Source organism: Giraffa tippelskirchi, chromosome 1 (assembly GCF_054371585.1).
Source record: "Giraffa tippelskirchi isolate mGirTip1 chromosome 1, T2T-mGirTip1v1.2.pri, whole genome shotgun sequence".
NCBI lineage: Eukaryota > Metazoa > Chordata > Mammalia > Artiodactyla > Giraffidae > Giraffa > Giraffa tippelskirchi.
The window spans coordinates 224,690,823-224,707,402 of NC_137275.1; the positions used below are offsets into that span (position 1 = coordinate 224,690,823).

The following is a 16,580-nucleotide window of genomic DNA, read 5'->3' on the forward strand; positions in this document are numbered from 1 at the left end:
CCCCACCTGGTTATAGCTTTAAAGGATGTATAAAATCACTTTCCTTGGAAAGGTGAGGTTTAAACTCCACCAGGCTGTAAATGAACCCTTAATCATCTACAGTTGCTACAAGTCAAGGGGAAAAGAAATCCTCAGTTACTCCCCCCAAATTGTACGAAATTCATCTCCTCCAAGATTCCCATTCATTACCTTGAGAACTGGATCCTCCCTCCTACCTTTATGAGGTTAAAAGACAAATAATGAGTAACGGGTATTTCTGAGATATTTTGGTTGATATACTTGTTGATATTGCTGGGTAGGAACAATTGTAAAGATCAGGGACCCCATGATAACTGGTTGTAAACACTACTTTGCCCTGGTTTAGAGTATTTTTTTTTTCTTTTACTATCAAACTCTTTCCTGAAAACTGTGTTAGAATAAATTTTTGACCAAGCAAGGTTTTGAAAATGGATATAAGCCCATACATTAACATTTTTAAATTGAGCATTCCAATTGGGCTTTCTTCCAAGAAACTTGCACACATTTTTAAAAATCTTACTTTCTTTTATTTTAAAAGCAAGGTATTGTCACTATATTAAACTTATAGTTCAGAATAGAGGAAAGAAAAAGTGATCTATACTTTCATTATCTCTAGATGGTGATTATTTTCTGCCTTGCTATATATATGTCCTGCAAATTTTTTGTCCTATTTTTTTTTCTTTTCCCCATTACCATTACGTATAGTGGTATACATAATAATTTAAAATCTGTTTTCTTCCTCTATACTGTGGACATCTTTTCATATCAGGAAATATCCTTTATTATTATTAATATCCTACATTATTATTAATATCCTTTATTATCCTTTATTATTAAAGAATATTATTAAATAAATATCCTTTATTATTTATCTTTTATAATCCTTTATTAATATCTTTTATTATTAAATAAACATCCTTTATTATTAAAAGGATACTATTAAATATCCTTTATTATTATAATATTCCACTGTTCCATATGATGAACATTTAGGTTGAGTCCAGTTTTCTCAATTAGAAACTCAGTTGTTTTGAATATATTTGTAGCAAAGCTTCTATTCATCTTCATTGTGTAAACTAATTTTGCTGAAAAGATGAAATTACACAATTCTTAAATTTCTCTCATTCTGGAGGTATCTTTTATGAATACTAATAATAACCATTTATTGAATGCCTATTACATGTCAGCCACAAGCTAACTTCTTATATACATTATTTCTCATATTTATAAAAATCTGTAAAGTAGGTGTAAAATATCCCTCTCAGAGTACCAAAGTACTAAAGAAAAAGACTTTTGGGGAAGAGACAAAAGAAAAAAAAAAAAAAAACCATGAAACAAATAAAAAAACAAAAAGAACAAAACCAAGTTGTAGAGTAATTGTTGATGGGCTGGCTTCCAGACAAGCAGCAAAATATTCAAGATCATAACACGCATAATATCAGAGCACTGCATGTTGATCATAATCCCATATCAGCCAGTTTCCTTAAGGCTAACTGAATTTGTCACCACTAGAGATTATGTGACATGATCAATTCTGTTTACTATTGCAACTCTATTCTAAAGTTCAAAAGACACTGGATTTCCTCTTCAAGCAAATACCTGCTGGCGTATCTGACAATCTGATTAAGTCATACACATTATTACACACAGGAAGAAGAGGTGTGCCCGAGAATTATAGAAATACCAACACTGAACGCTGGAGAAGGAAATGGCAACCCACTCCAGTATTCCTGCCTGGAGAATCCCATGGACAGAGGAGCCTGGCGGGCTACAGTCCAGGGGTCGCAAGAGTCGGACACGACTTAGCGACTAAAAGAGAGAGAGACAATACTGAAAGCACAATTTTTTCCTTCCTCCTTTCCAGAAGGCAGGTGAAACACTTCATACTGGAGATTGTCAAAAACAGTGTTGCCTGGGTCACGAAAGATAGCCTGGCTAATTTAGTCTCAAAAACATGTCATCTGGTTCTAACAGCAAGTTTTAAGGGGTAACACTAGGTCAAAATGAAAGGTCTCGGCATTTTTTGAGTTTTTCTTAAAAGCATATTTATTCAGCATACAGGTGTTCTTTTTTGGCCTCACTGGAGATTCAAAGTCAAGATGTGTCAAACTTTTCCTGCAAATGGCCAGAGAATATATACAAGGCTTTATTGGCCATAAAGTCCGTTACAACCACTGAATACTATGCAAAAGAAGCCACAAACTACACATACGTGAAGAAACATGGCTGTGTTCCAGGAAAGTGTAATTTATGAACTCTAGAATCTGAGTTCCATATAATTTTCAGATCTTCCTCTTTTTAAAAAAATGTATAAGTATAAAAACTATTCTCAGCTTGTGGGGCTGACAAAAGCAGGTGGTTGGTCAGATTTGGTCCATGGGCCATATGTCATATTCATCTATTTGAGGAAGAGGACATCGTAAGTTAAATAAGACACTGGATCTTTCTTCCAACTTTTCAAATAAGGGTATAGTTTCCACAGTCCCAGTTTCTCTTCCCTTATATTGTTTTGAAACAGGGTCTTTGAAAGATCTGCTAAATAAGAACTCAAGGTGGAAACAAGCAAAGGGCAGATAAAATATGTGAATGTAAATATGTCTTCAATTAATCAAAATTTAACTATAACTGCGTTTTTCAATCGACTGGGATTTTAGGAGACAGAGAAGGGAAGGAAACAATAAAAGAAAAGGCAAATAAGAGAAATGGAGAAAGGAAGAGCACAGTTTTTGTTTTTTTGTTTTTGGGGCTGTGCCATGCAGCTTGTGGGATCTTCACTCCCTGACCAGGAACTGAACCTGGGCCCTTGAACACTAAGAGCAAGGAGTCCTAATGACTGGACCTCCAGGGAATTCCCAGATTCTGCTGTTCTGTGGGGAAGAGAAGAAAAGGCTGACTACTATAGAAGATAAATGGAAGCTACATGTCCAATTATAGGACCCCAGAATACGGTTCATCAATTTTTGGTGGTGAGCAGGCAATAGGTGAGGTAGATAGAAGTAGAAATACATTGTTTTACTCAAGAAACTTATATGTTATAAACCAATGTTATTTAAAAAAAGAAAAACAACAACCACACACACACAATTCAGAATCATCCTCTGTCCCAAAGTGGAGGTCATACTGCTTTTCCCAAATGTTTTCTTTCCTTTTCTCTTTTTAAAATCAGCCCTTTACACCCATGAGGTTAGAGAATTCAGGGAAGGTATGGACTGAATATGACCCATGTCTGGAAAGACTGATGTTCTTAATTAAATTTAGACTGAGCCTGAAATATATTAAATAGAACAAAACCCTTATACTTCTTCAGTTTTTTTCCCCCTAGCTCTTTCACTTGGACGTCTTAAGTGTTAGTTACTCGGTTGTGTTCGACTCTGTGACTCCATGGACTGCAGCCCGCCAGGTTTCTCTGTCCATGGGATTCTCCAAGCAAGAATACTGGAGTGGATAGCCATTTCCTCTTCCAGGGGATCTTCCCGGTCCAGGGATCAAACCTGGGTCTCCTGCATTGCAGGCAGATTTTTACTATCTGAGCCACCATGGAAGAAGCCCTAGACATCTTAAGTGAAAGTGAAAAGTGAAAGTTGCTCAGTCATGCCCAACTCTTTGCGATCCCATGGATTATACAGTCCATGGAATTCTCCAGGCCAGAATACTGGAGTGGGTAGCCTTTACCTTCCCCAAGGGATCTTCTCAACCCAGGGATCGAACCTAGGTCTCCCGCATTGCAGGCGGATTCTTTACCAGCTGAGCCACAAGGGAAGCCCTTTAAAGTATCTATAATTGAGTTTTTCTCGTAAGAGTCTTCAGAGGGCAACATCATTTTAATTAAAAAATGGAAAACAGAAGCATAAGGAAAGTAGCTCTTAAGGTTCCCAATTCTTCAACTGAGGTTGAATAGCTACGCAGTGGCTAAAAGCTTGGGGTTTTGCTGTTAAGAGTTCCATTCTATTGCTAAATTTTCTTATTAGTAAAATAAGGGAAAGTGAAGTCACTCAGTTGTGTCTGACTCTTTGGGACCCCATAGACTGTAGCCTACCAGGCTCCTTCATCCATGGGATTTTCCAGGCAAGAATACTGCAGTGGGTTGTCATTTCCTTCTCCAGGAGATCTTCCCCATCCAGGGGTTGAACCCTGGTCTCCCGCACTGTAGGCAGATGCTTTACTGTCTGAGGCACCAGGGAAGTGAAACGAGGGAAGAGAACAGTTATTATCTCATATGAAAAAATATGTAGAGTGCCTGACACTTAGGAAAGTGAAAAGTAAAAGAAAGGGCTTCCCTGTTGGCTCAGATGGTAAAGCATCTGCCTGCAATGCAGGAGACCTGGGTTCAATCCCTGAGTTAGGAAGATCCCCTGGAGAAGGAAATGGCAACCCACTCCAGTACTCTTGCCTGGAAAGTTCCATGGATGGAGGAGCCTGGTGCACTACAGTCCATGGGGTGGCAAAGAGTTGGACACGACTGAGCAACTTCACTTTCACTAAATGAGGGAAGAGAATAGTTATTATCTCATATGCAAAAATATGTAGAGTGCCTGACACTTAGGAAGTGTTCAGTAAATAGTAGCCATTATTATGATCAGAACTGTAAGGTATTATTGACAGTACATAGGAATAAACTTTATATTAAGTGAATTACCTTCTGGGACCTGCATAGAGAAACATCAAGACTAACAACCTGCTTGGGGATTCTGTCCCTGGAGGAGAAACAGACCACATTTGGGGAGATAAGTCAGAGTCCTAAACTTTCTTGGACTTGCACACTTTTTGTCCATAAATTTTAATTCCCTGTATAATTACTAAGCTGTTGTTAACTTTTTTATTCTGTTGTCCCCAATAAATAATATCTTAATAATTTACATTTTAAAGTTGCAAAAGTACATTCACAAAAATGTTTTCATTTGATACTCAAAACTTTGGGAGCTAGATAGTACACTAAGATGATGCTCAATATCTAGATGAAGAATTGACTCGGGAGATTGAAAGACTTCCCCAGGTGACCCAGGTGGTAAGTGATGCTACTGAGGTCTTAATTCAGATCTTTGAATTTTAGATTCCACCCTCATTTTGCTATCCGTACAATCTTACCATCCATGCATATTTACAACTAGGCAAGGCTGGTATCTAATTTTCATTGTCTGATATTTTAGGACAGATACGTTATTGCCAGTAACTTCAAGGCCAATCTACTGAAATGTCAGGGCAAATGTTTGGGGTTCAGGTGTCTTTACAAGTCTCAGAGTATAGACTAAGGCCCAAAAAGAATGGAAGAATGATGTGTGTCAACAGAGATCAGACACACACTTCCTTCTTTCTACTGTGACCTCTAACTGCTCTTTCCACACTTTCATAAACAAAGGAGATTCCTTATTAAGTACAATATATTACTTTGACAATTACAATCCCTTTATCAATAACATAAACCCAGACAGTCTATCTGTAATGAGGACATGTATGAGGAACAAGTCCACACCCTAAAATCAATCATTTGCGTTGTAACAAACTTAATACAGCAAACTGTAAACAGAAAAATGTCTCCACCGATGTCAACTTATCTCACTCCTTCCTTTTCTTTCAACAAATATTTTTGCACACCTACTAGGCACTTGACCCTGAGCTTACTACAGTGATCAAGGACACAATCCTCTGCTTTCAGCAGCTCTCCTGGTCTAACAAAGGTGATTATAATTTATATTTATAGTACTGTGTCATAAACATGATGATAGAGGCCGGCACAGATTGTCAGGCAGAAACAGTGCAGAGGGGCTCACTTTTCTGGTTACAACAGTTTTCAGGAAAGTGTTTTCTGACGTCTTCTTACAAAACAGACTTTGAATCCAATCTTTATCATATTTATCAACATTAAAAAATTTTTTTTCTTCAAAGTTGACCAGGTGATCAATGACTCTGTCTTTTACAGTGTGCAAGCTATACCATGAGGTGGGTCCAATAACCTATTTAATTATAAAAAATGACATAAATGCCAACTTCTGTAGACTTGTCATCACTTGAGTTAATCTATGACCACTGATGGATTTAACTCAGATTAATTATTAAGTAAGATACAAAGTACTCCTCATCTCATCGACTGTAACAACTGAAATAAACAAAGCAGTCCCCTGATTCTGCTTATTTTCAGGCATTCTCCCACAGGGATTTATTCTGTTGACATGACTCTTAATTATAATCATGCATTTCTTTGTAACCCACCTGCATTATTTCATTACAAAGTGAACGCACTGGCTTTAAAGAAAAACTAGTCTTGCCCAAGGGTTTGGTCATATTTACATTCCTAAGACTAATTATCAGCAAAATCATAAAGGGACGGTTTGGGCTTTTATATTCCACTGCTTCTCTCGGAAGCAGCCCTCTGGAGTTGTCTTATCCAGGAGTTCTTGACTGAAGCTAGATTCCTTTGCCGTCTCTCAGCTTCTGCTGATGCTTGACAAGTTCCTCCTTTTGGGTATGCATTTCAGAGACAGCCCTAGGGCTTCCCTAATGGCTCAGACAGTAAAGAATCTGCCTGCAATGCAGGAAACCTGGGTTCAATTCCTGGTTCTGGAAGCTCAATCCCCCGGTCAGGAAGATCTCCTGGAGTAGAAGAATGACTACCTACTCCAGTATTCTTGTCTGGAGAATTCCATGGACAGAGAAGCCTAGTAGGCTACAGCCCAGAGCATTGCAAAGAGTCCCACATGAACTGCGACTAACACCTTCACTTTCTGGAAACAGCTCTAGGATGAGGAAAAAGATTTGCAAAGTCAGTTCAAGGTTGAAGCTAGTTCACAGGTGTGGGTGATTTTTCCACTCTGAGCTTCAGTTTCCTAGCTGTAAAGGGATAGAGAATGACATTCTCCTTGCGGAGCTGGGAGAGGATTGCACTGGATCATGCTTTTAAAGTGTCTGGGCTGTGTCTGGCATCTGGCAAGCACTCGGTAAATTCTATTTAATAAAGTCTAGTGTTGGCTTTCCTGTCAGTGTCACATCTCCAAGTCTTACATTTTTTAAAAAAAGGTGACAGAGCGCAGGCAAAATTTTGTTTATATGTATGATTTTCAGAGGAAAAGTGCACAGTTTTCATTAGATTCTTAAAAAGACTTCTGTGTAAAAAGTGGTGAAGTGCAGAATCAAGAAAAAGAACTTAAGAGTGAATGCTGTTCTCTGAGCACGAAAAACAACTCACATTAAGTCCAAAGATCATGTTTATTCCCAAAGAACTTCTACAGATTTCCTACCAGAATGTCACCAAACTTCTAACATTGTCCTCATGGTCCTCTATTTTCCCACCAGGATTTCAGGGTGAGGAGGAAAGGATCCTGCCCACCTTCACTTCCAGAAAAAGACAACTGACTGTCAATGAGGCAGACTGCATAATTTTTATATGGGCAAGTTTTAGGATCAGCCAAAAACCCAGACTTAAAATCTGACTCCATTTCTTATAAACTGTGTGACAGAGTAATTTAACCTTTCGAGTATCAGTTTCTTCAAGAATATCCTCTCTACTACACTCCTGATTTGAGAAAATAACTCTCCAAGGTACAGAAAAGTGACAATTTAAGATTTCTACAATTCTTTTGATGTTCCTGGAATGGAACTAAAGACAAAGATTGCTGGAAAAGGAAATGGGGACATGTTGGATCAGTGGACAAGGCTGTCATCAGAAATAATCAGAATTGATGAGTCCAGTGCAGCAGGCCTCAACCTTTTTAGCACCAAGGACCAGTTTCCTGGAAGACAATTTGAATGGAGGTGGGAGTAGGGGTAGATGGGATGACTCAAGTGTATTACCTTTACTGTATACTTTATTTCTATTATTATGACATCAGCTCCACCTCAGATCATCAGGCATTAGATCCCAGAGTTTGGGGACCCCTGAAGTATAGTGTTCTTTGTGGGGTGCTGGAAAAGCCCACCCAGCCCCCTAAATTTTTTTCACTATGTCATTCTGTCTGAAATTCTGTCCTTAGAAAGAATTCCTTTGGATCACTAAGAACCCCTGAGAAGGAACCAGTACTCCTGAGAGGTTTACAGCATCTCTTTATGAATCATCCCCATCTCCCCCAAGGAGTTAGCCAATAACGGTTCTAGGAGATAGCCCTCTCAAGGGTGCTAGTCCCTTCACAGGGGAACAAATTGAGTCACACAAGTTCTGTCTTCAAGACCGGGAAGGCCCTGGTAGGGTAGGGAACTCACAATTCCAAAAGCCAGGATGGCGATGTTCCTAGAACAAAGGAAGGAAAGTGGAGGGGCCAGAGTGAGGCAGAAAGTGAAGCTGGAAAGAGATACAGGAAGGACGTCAAAAAGAGCCTTCTTCCGCAACTGTGTAGGGAACCTGTGGCGAAACCGCACGGGTCTGTTGCGGGGTTTAGTAGGACAAACAGGCCAGGGTCGGGGGCAGGAGTTCTTTCTAGTTCGGGAAGACCCGGGCTGACTCTGAAGGTGGGCGAGGGTGGGGTGGCGGAGCTGTCCTCGGATGGGGCTGGAGGGGAGTGGGGCGAAGACGCCGACTTCCCCCGCGCCCGGGCGTGGCGGGCAGGTTTGAGCCCCGACTCCACCAGCCGCTGCCGCCAGTCACTCGTGCACGCCACGAGATAACGAGCGGAAGCGCTGGCACAGGGCCTGGCATCTGGCAGCCGCTGGATAACGCGAGCCCCTGCTCTGGCTGTGGGCAGCGGAGACACGCCCTCGATGCCGCGTCCCGGCTGCGCGGGGCACTGGGCGTGCATTCTGCACCCTAACATCCCCAAAACTTTGCCCCAGCCTGGGAAGTAGGGTGCGTCAATCTCAGCGTACAACGGGCAGAAACGTCGATTGTGAGCGACGGTCACTCGGCTAAGAAACATCGGAGACATTCCTGGGGCCTTTGGGCTGGGGCTCTTCCCGAAAGGAGGTGAAGGGGACGGCGGGCGACCCCACGGGCCTCGCCAGGGGCGCGGGGCTCACCCTTGAAGGAATCGGGAAGCCGCCGAGCTTGCGTGTCCACTGCTGGCCGCTTGTCAGACATGCTGCCCGAACCAGAGTCGCTAGTCTCGCGTCGAAGTCGCCGGAGCCTGAGGTGGAACTGCGAAGAATGCCTGGAGACGACCCGGGAGCCCCAGACACAGGCGGCAGTCCCGCCCCTTCTCCGCGGCCCAGCCAATCGCCGCCCAGGGCCGAGGAGGACGCGCCCCCAGCCGCCGCCCGCCCCGCCCGCGCGGCCTCTCCCCCCGCCCTTCCAGGGGTCCGAGGGCTGAGGGGCGCGGCCTGAGCGGCGAGGCGCCCCTGAGGCGGGGTCCGGGCCGGGGGCAGCGCCGGAAGGGAGGGGCCCCGCCGGAAATGCAGGGCGGAGGGCCCTAGGGTGGGAGCGGCTGCCGAAGAGATACGGGACGGGGCTGAGAGGGTGGTCTGAGGAAAGGCTGTGGAGACAGGCTCTGAAACGGCTCCCTTCAGGGCAAACGAATTAGAAGGTGGTGCCCTCCTTGGGCGGGTTAGGGTCCAGCTGAAGGGAGGAAGCAGAGGGGCACCCGTGTGGCCAGAGTGAGGGCACCAAAGCCAGCCCTAGACTGGGGGCACCCGTGGTGTGAGGGGAGGAAAGCGGTGCGACCAGCCTCGAGCCCAGAGGAGTGAATTCGAATGAGGTGCCCTTATTGAAGTAAAGTCCTTTCCCTGCCGTGGTCTGGCAGGGCACTCACTGCTGGGGACCGAGCACGCCGCGGGGAGACGCGGGGCCCGCCCTCCTGGAGTTGTCAGAGGTGACCGGCAAGTAAAGCAAATCATTACACGTGGCCAGAGGCGCGCGCAGTGCGGGGTTCGGGGAGCTCGGAAAGCCCCGAGAGTAGCTACTCTGGATACCCGGATAAGGGAAAGCCTCTGTGAGGAGGCGGCATTGAGGTGTGACCTGAAAGATGAGAAGGAGCCACCCTTGGGAAGGCAGACAGGCAGGGTGGGAGGTCGGTGAGGGAATCCCAGGCAGCGAGAAAAGCAGTAGCAAGAGTGTTCCCCACCTCCAGCTTTCTGCTGGGAGGTGGCTGAAACCTCACGGTTGAAAACAAGGCTGTGTTTTATTCTGGATGACTTGTCCGGATGCAAGCCATTCAACGTATGGCGAGGTGCACGAGTAGATGCACTTTTAAAAACATTTCATCTGGAAATAAATAGCGATTCTCGGCAGGCAGTAGCGACAGCTTATGTGTACACTCTATCCAGTGTCCTCACATAGTTACATCTTACTTACGGGTAGTATCAAAGCTGGGACATTCACCGTGGCACACGAAGAATGTATCCTTCTGAGCCATTTTACCTCATGCCTAATTTTGCATAACTACCATTACAGTCAAGCTGCAGAGCTGTTCCCATCGGCCTGGCCTTCGACTACGCAGCACTTTGTGGTGTTTGGGTAGTTGATACGGTAGACTTTCTAGTTTTAGCTCTGGAGCCCTGTGGATGTCAGGGTAGACAGCGGAGCACACAATTGTAAGGGTGTTGGGTGGCAGATCATGGCTGCTTTGAGGTGCAGGCACTAGAGGATGGTACCAGCCTAAGGCAGAACTCGCAAGTTTATCTCCAGTCACACGCGGGGAAGAACTGTTTATATTCATGGGAGTGGAGTACTGCTTGTGAAGTGGCTGGGTTTATAAGCCTTCTGTTGAAGTTAAGGAGGGGAGTTTGGTAATTTAAGGCTCCTTTCCCTCTAAATCATCCTTGAGAAAGTCCACAGCTTCGTATTTTCCATTTCGCAACAAATAAGCCCCAGAGGCATGAACTTCCTGTTTATGCCATGGTTCCCAGGAACAAGGAGTGAACGCGCAAGCAGCTAATTAAACCCTTTGATAAAGGAGGGCTTGATTATAAATTGTATATCGTGGAAAAGTAGCTTTCATTTTTGCTGGAAAGGGAAGTGTTTCAGAATGAATTTCATGTTTGTACTCCTACCACTCCTGCTGCCTTGATTCAAATCTCAAGGCAATCCCAACAGCATCACTTCTGGAGAAAGAAAAGCGGCTTCTCCCTTTGGGACGAAGACTTTGGTAAACACTTGTTGGCCCTGGCTTCAGATTGCATCAGTTTGGGAGCTAATTCCAGGCCCCAAACTGAGGACAAGCTTTGACTTGATTTTTAAATTACTTTCAAAGTAGATGGGAATTTCCAGATTTAGAGTTTAAAATGCTGAATTTTATTTGCCCATGAAGCTATTGTATTCTGGCTTTCTCATGCATATTCTGTACAAATTTATTGATTAGACATACTTTAGGACTTTCTGGTGGTCCAGTGGTTAGGAATCCACCTGCAAGTGCAGGGGATGAGGGTTTGATGCCTAATCTGGAAAGATTCCACATGGTGTGGAGCAACTGAACCCGTGGGCCACAACTACTGAAGTCATGTTCTAGAGCCCGAACACCTCAGTGAAGAGTAGCCTGTGCTTGCTGCAACTAGAGAGAGCTTGCATGCAGCAACAAAGGCCCAGTGCAGCCAAAAATTAATTCATAAATAAAATTTAAAACATACTTGAAAAATAAATACTGTTGTGTCATCCTCTCGCTTTGGGGGAATTTCAGTAATGATTTGGGCTCCCTGGTGGCCCAGATGGTAAAGAATCTGCCTGCAATTCTGGAGACCTGGGTTCCATCCCTGGGTTGGGAAGATGCCCTGGAGAAGGGCATGGCAACCCATTCCGGTATTCTTGCCTGGAGAATCCGCATGGGCAGAGGATCCTGGCAGGCTACCGTCCATGGGGTCACAGAGTTGGACATGACTAAGTAACTTTCACTTCAGTAATGATGAGAAGTTAGAATGTTTTTTGAGAACTTGATGCTCTAAAAACTGAGACTTATATAAAATTACAAATTGAAGATAGAAAGAATTATTCATAGTATTATTGCCTCTAAAAAAACTATTATCATTTTGGTGAATTTTTCTTCTAGCTGTTACTTAAAGGATATGCTGTGCTGTGCTTAGTTGCTCAGTCTTGTCTGACTCTGCAACCCCATGGACTGTAGCCCACCAGGCACCTCTGTCCGTGGGATTCTCCAGGCAAGAATACTGGAGTGGGTTGCCATGCCCTCCTCCAGGGGATCTTCCCAACCCAGGAACTGAACCCAAGTCTCTTGCGTCTCCTGCATCAGCAGGCAGATTCTTTACCACTAGTGCTATCTGGGAAGCCTGTATTAGTTTTCTGGGGTTTACACAGTAAAGTGCAATGGACTGGATGACTAAAACATCAGAAGTTTATTTTTCTTACAGTTCCGGAAGTGAGAAGTCCAAGATCAAGGTTCAGCAGAGTTGGTTTCTTCTAAGGAGCCTGAGGGAAGCATCTGTTCCCGGTCTCTCTTCTTGACTTGTAGATCATTTTCTTTTTCTTTTGTTTTCATATTGTCTTCTCTCTATATACTTCTGTGTCCAAATCCCCTCTTCCTATAAGGACACCAGTCATATTGGGTTGGAGCCTAGCCTAATGACCTCATTTTAAATTAATTACCTCTTTAAAGACCCTACCTCCATATACAGTCACATTCTAAGGTGCTGGGGGTTAGGATTTCAACTTATGACTTTTAGGGGAACCCAGTTCAGCCTCTAATACCACATATGACTATGGTGTATCCAAATATTTCTCTTGTTTTCTCATATCCATCTCTCTGAGGTATTCAAAATCATTTATGTTCAAATGTACCAAGTAACAAAATGTACCAGGTAACCTACTTATGAGTGACTTATTTTTATTAAATACTAAATGGAAAGTTCTTGGTTAGAAGGATTACTCTGCTGGGAATGTTGCTCCATCTAGTGACTGCTATATTCAACTACTTTTGTCAAAGTTATAAAAATGAAAAAGAATTATGTTGGAGAAGGGGTTCTCTCTTCAATACGTTGTTATTCACAGGGCACTAAGGAGTCACGGTAAAAAAAAAAATATCTTTTTCCACCATTGTATGTGGGAGGAAAGAGAGGTCTACACAACGACACTATTTTTAGTAACTCTCGTAATATCAGTATCATCATTTACTATCACAACCAATTACTATTTATTTTTTTATCTCCCGTCCATAGTTCATCAGGCACTCTGTCTATCAGATCTAGTCCCTTAAATCTATTTCTCACTTCCACTGTATAATCAATCATAAGGGATTTGATTTAGGTCATACCTGAGTGGTCTAGTGGTTTTCCCCACTTTCTTCAATTTAAGCCTGAATTTGGCAATAAGGAGTTCATGATCTGAGCCACAGTCAGCTCCCGGTCTTGTTTTTGCTGACTGTATAGAGCTTCTCCATCTTTGGCTGCAAAGGATATAATCAATCTGATTTCGGTGTTGACCATCTGGTGGTGTCCATGTGTTAAGTCTTGTCTTGTGTTGTTGGAAGAGGGTGTTTGCTATGACCAGTGCATTCTCTTGGCAGAACTCTATTAGCCTTTGCCCTGCTTCATTCTGTACTCCAAGGCCAAATTTGCGTGTTACGCCAGGTGTTTCCTGACTTCCTACTTTTGCATTCCAGTCCCCTATAATGAAAAGGACACTTTTTTTGGGTGTTAGTTCTAGAAGGTCTCGTGGGTGTTCACAGAACCGTTCAGCTTTAGCTTCTTCAGCATTACTGGTCGGAGCATAGACTTGGATTACCATGATATTGAATGGTTTGCCTTGGAAACGAACAGAGATCATTCTGTCGTTTTTGAGATTGCATCCAAGTGCTGCATTTCAGACTCTTTTGTTGACTATGATGGCTACTCCATTTCTTCTAAGGGAGAAGAAATGCCTGCCCACAGTAGTAGATATAATGGTCATCTGAGTTAAATTCACCCATTCCAGTCCATCTTAGTTTGCTGATTCCTAGAATGTCGATGTTCACCCTTGCTGTCTCCTGTTTGACTACTTCCAATTTGCCTTGATTCATGGACCTAACATTCCAGGTTTCTATGCAATATTACTCTTTACAACATCGGACCTTGCTTCTATCACCAGTCACATCCACAACTGGGTGTTGTTTTTGCTTTGGCTCCATCCCTTCCTTCTTTCTGGAGTTGTTTCTCCACTAATCTCCAGTAGCATATTGGGCACCTACCAACCTGGGGAGTTCATCTTTCAGCGTCCTACTTTTTTGCCTTTTCATACTGTTCACGGGGTTCTCAAGGCAAGAATACTGAAGTGGTTTGTCATGCCCTTCTCCAGTGGACCACATTTGGTCAGACCTCTCCACCATGACCCTTCCGTCTTGGGTGGCCCCACACGGCATGGCTTAGTTTTATTGAGTTAGACAAGGCTGTGGTCCATGTGATTAGATGGGCTAGTTGTCTGTGATTGTGGTTTCAGTCTGTCTGCCCTCTGATGCTCTCCCTCAGCGCCTACCATCTTACCTGGGTTTCTCTTACCTTGGACCTGGGGTATCTCTTCACGGCTGCTCCAGCAAAGCGCAGCCGCTGCTCCTGACCTTGGACATGGGGTAGCTCCTCTTGGCTGCCGCTCCTGACCCTGGACGTGGGGTATCTCCTCTCAGCTGCTCCTGTGCCATGCAGCCGCTGCCAGAATACTAGAGTGGGTAGCCTATCCCTTCTCCCGGGGATCTTCCTGATGCAGGAATCGAACTAGGGTTTCCTGCATTGCAGGCGGATTCTTTACCAACTGAGCTATCAGAGAAGCCAATTTTAAAGAGTACAGGTCAGGTATTGTAAGCTGTCCCTCTATTTATGTTTGCCTGGTGTTTGGATTTATCATGATTACCTTGGGAGTATGGATTTGGGGGAGGAATGCCACAGAGATGAGCTGCCTTTTTCACTGTATCATATCAGAAGAACGGACAACAACATAACTTATGACTTAACCTTGGAGTGCTCACTTGGCTAAGGTGATACGTTTTGTTTCTCTGGTTACTTGTGTTTCTCCATACTGTGTATTTTTTTTAATATCTATTTATTTGACTGTACCGGGTCTTTGTTTGCAGCATGGAAACTCATAGTTGGCCTGTGGGATCTAGTTCCCTGACCAGGGATCGAACCTGGGCCCCCTGCATTGGGAGCCTGGAGTCTTGACCACTGGACCACTGATAAGTCCTTCTATACCCTAGTCTTTAGAAGAAAGTTTCTAAGCCCAGACCACACTCAAGGGATAGGGAATGTACTTTTTAAAAAAGCATTCTAGCAATCCTTATTTAATATCCTTTCTTACCCCCACCTCCAAATGTCCATTCAGTTCCTGAGCCTTTGGAAGATTCTGTGATATACGGCAATTTCATTCTTGGCTTTCCCTACTATATTCTAAGTCACTTTTCTGCATTCCAGCCTTAATGTTTTATTGCTATTGTCTCCTCTTCTTTTCTCTCTGGATTTATAGGATTATGAGTTTTTTAAAAATCCCTTTAGAGTAGTTTTAGTGAAGGCTCAAAGGAAGTGAAATTGAAAATTATTGTATTCAGTCTGGCATCTTTATCTGGAAGCCTCAGGCGAAACATTTTTTAATCATCAAAATCAACATGTAATCTGCATTAAACATTGTGACTAGTCAAGAAACTCAGTTCACAGCTAGGGAAGCAAGGCTTCTAGTGTTGGTTGGTATGCTTGGCCCTGATCATCAAGGGTAAATTAGGGTTACTGTTATAAAGCTAGCAGAGTCTGGATACTTCCTCTTACATGCCTAGTTAATAAGTTTAACAAAAAATAAAGTAGGTTTAGATACCTCAGGATTCAAAATTTGGGTCAGCTGACCAGGCAGAGAACTTTAACTGACTTATGCTAGCCAAAGGCAACAAAAGCCTGAATTGGTAGAGGAAGGAAGTATAGACCATGAATTTTAAATCATTGTAACTAGGCTCAAACACATCTTTATTAATCAATATAGTAACCATTGCAATCAACACATTTTTGCCAACAGGAAATAAGCTTGTTTATTCCTAAAGCATAATTTGCTGTTATGATTCAGAGAGTTCAAACCAGGGTTCCCTAACAACCTAGGAGGGTGGGGTGGGGAGGGAGGCAGGAGGGAGGCAGGAGGGAGGGGACATAGGTGTACTTACGGCTGATTCAGGTTGATGTTTGGCAGAAACCAGCACAACACTGTAAAGCAATTATCTTTCAATTAAAAATGAATTTTAAAAAAGGTAGATTATGGATCATTATAGGCGTTAATATAGTCATGGTGATTAAATATAAACTTCCTGGGTCGGGAAGATCCCCTGGAGAAGGAAATGACAACCCACTCCAGTATTCTTGCCTGGAGAATCCCATGGACGGGGGAACATGGTGGGCTACAGTCCGTGGGGTCGCAAAGAGTTGGGCACAACTGAGTGACTTCACTTTCACTTCATAAAAAAAAAAAAAAAAAAATCTGTGCTTCAGGATTTGACAAGCTCTTGGAAAACATATCCTGCCTCCTGCTGGTCGCAGAAGTATTTTCCCTGCAAAAAGTCATTGATATGCTTGAAGAAGTGGTAGTTGGTTGGCGAGAGGTCTGGTGAATATGGCAGATGAGGCAGAACTTCATAACCCAATTCGTTCAATTTTTGAAGCATTGGTTGTGCGACGTGTGGTTGGGCATTGTCATGGAGAAGAATTGGGCCCTTTCTGGTGACCAGTGCCACCAGCTGCAGGCCTTGCAGTTTTCAGTG

At 43.2% G+C, this 16,580-nt stretch overlaps 1 protein-coding gene and 1 long non-coding RNA gene across 4 annotated transcripts in view; one reads left to right on the top strand and one right to left on the bottom strand.

Annotated features, from left to right (window-relative positions):
• Positions 1-9,111, bottom strand: part of STOM (stomatin) — a 30,298-nt gene extending 21,187 nt beyond the window's left edge. For both annotated transcript variants that reach the window (XM_081529193.1, XM_081529182.1), the window contains exon 1: positions 8,959-9,111. In XM_081529193.1, coding sequence (XP_081385319.1) covers positions 8,959-9,019 — 61 coding nt within the window. In that variant the 5' untranslated portion in view covers positions 9,020-9,111. The remainder of the gene's footprint in view (positions 1-8,958) is intronic.
• Positions 9,112-9,177: 66 nt separating this feature from the next.
• The window catches only part of LOC145521129 (uncharacterized), a 35,675-nt gene continuing 28,272 nt past the window's right edge, over positions 9,178-16,580 (top strand). The window contains exons 1-2 of one of the 2 annotated variants that reach the window (XR_014065155.1): positions 9,178-9,746; positions 12,235-12,331. This is a non-coding gene — a long non-coding RNA (uncharacterized LOC145521129). Of the gene's footprint in view, positions 9,754-12,234; positions 12,332-16,580 lie in introns of both variants that reach the window. The other variant, XR_014065153.1, reaches the window with a different exon arrangement.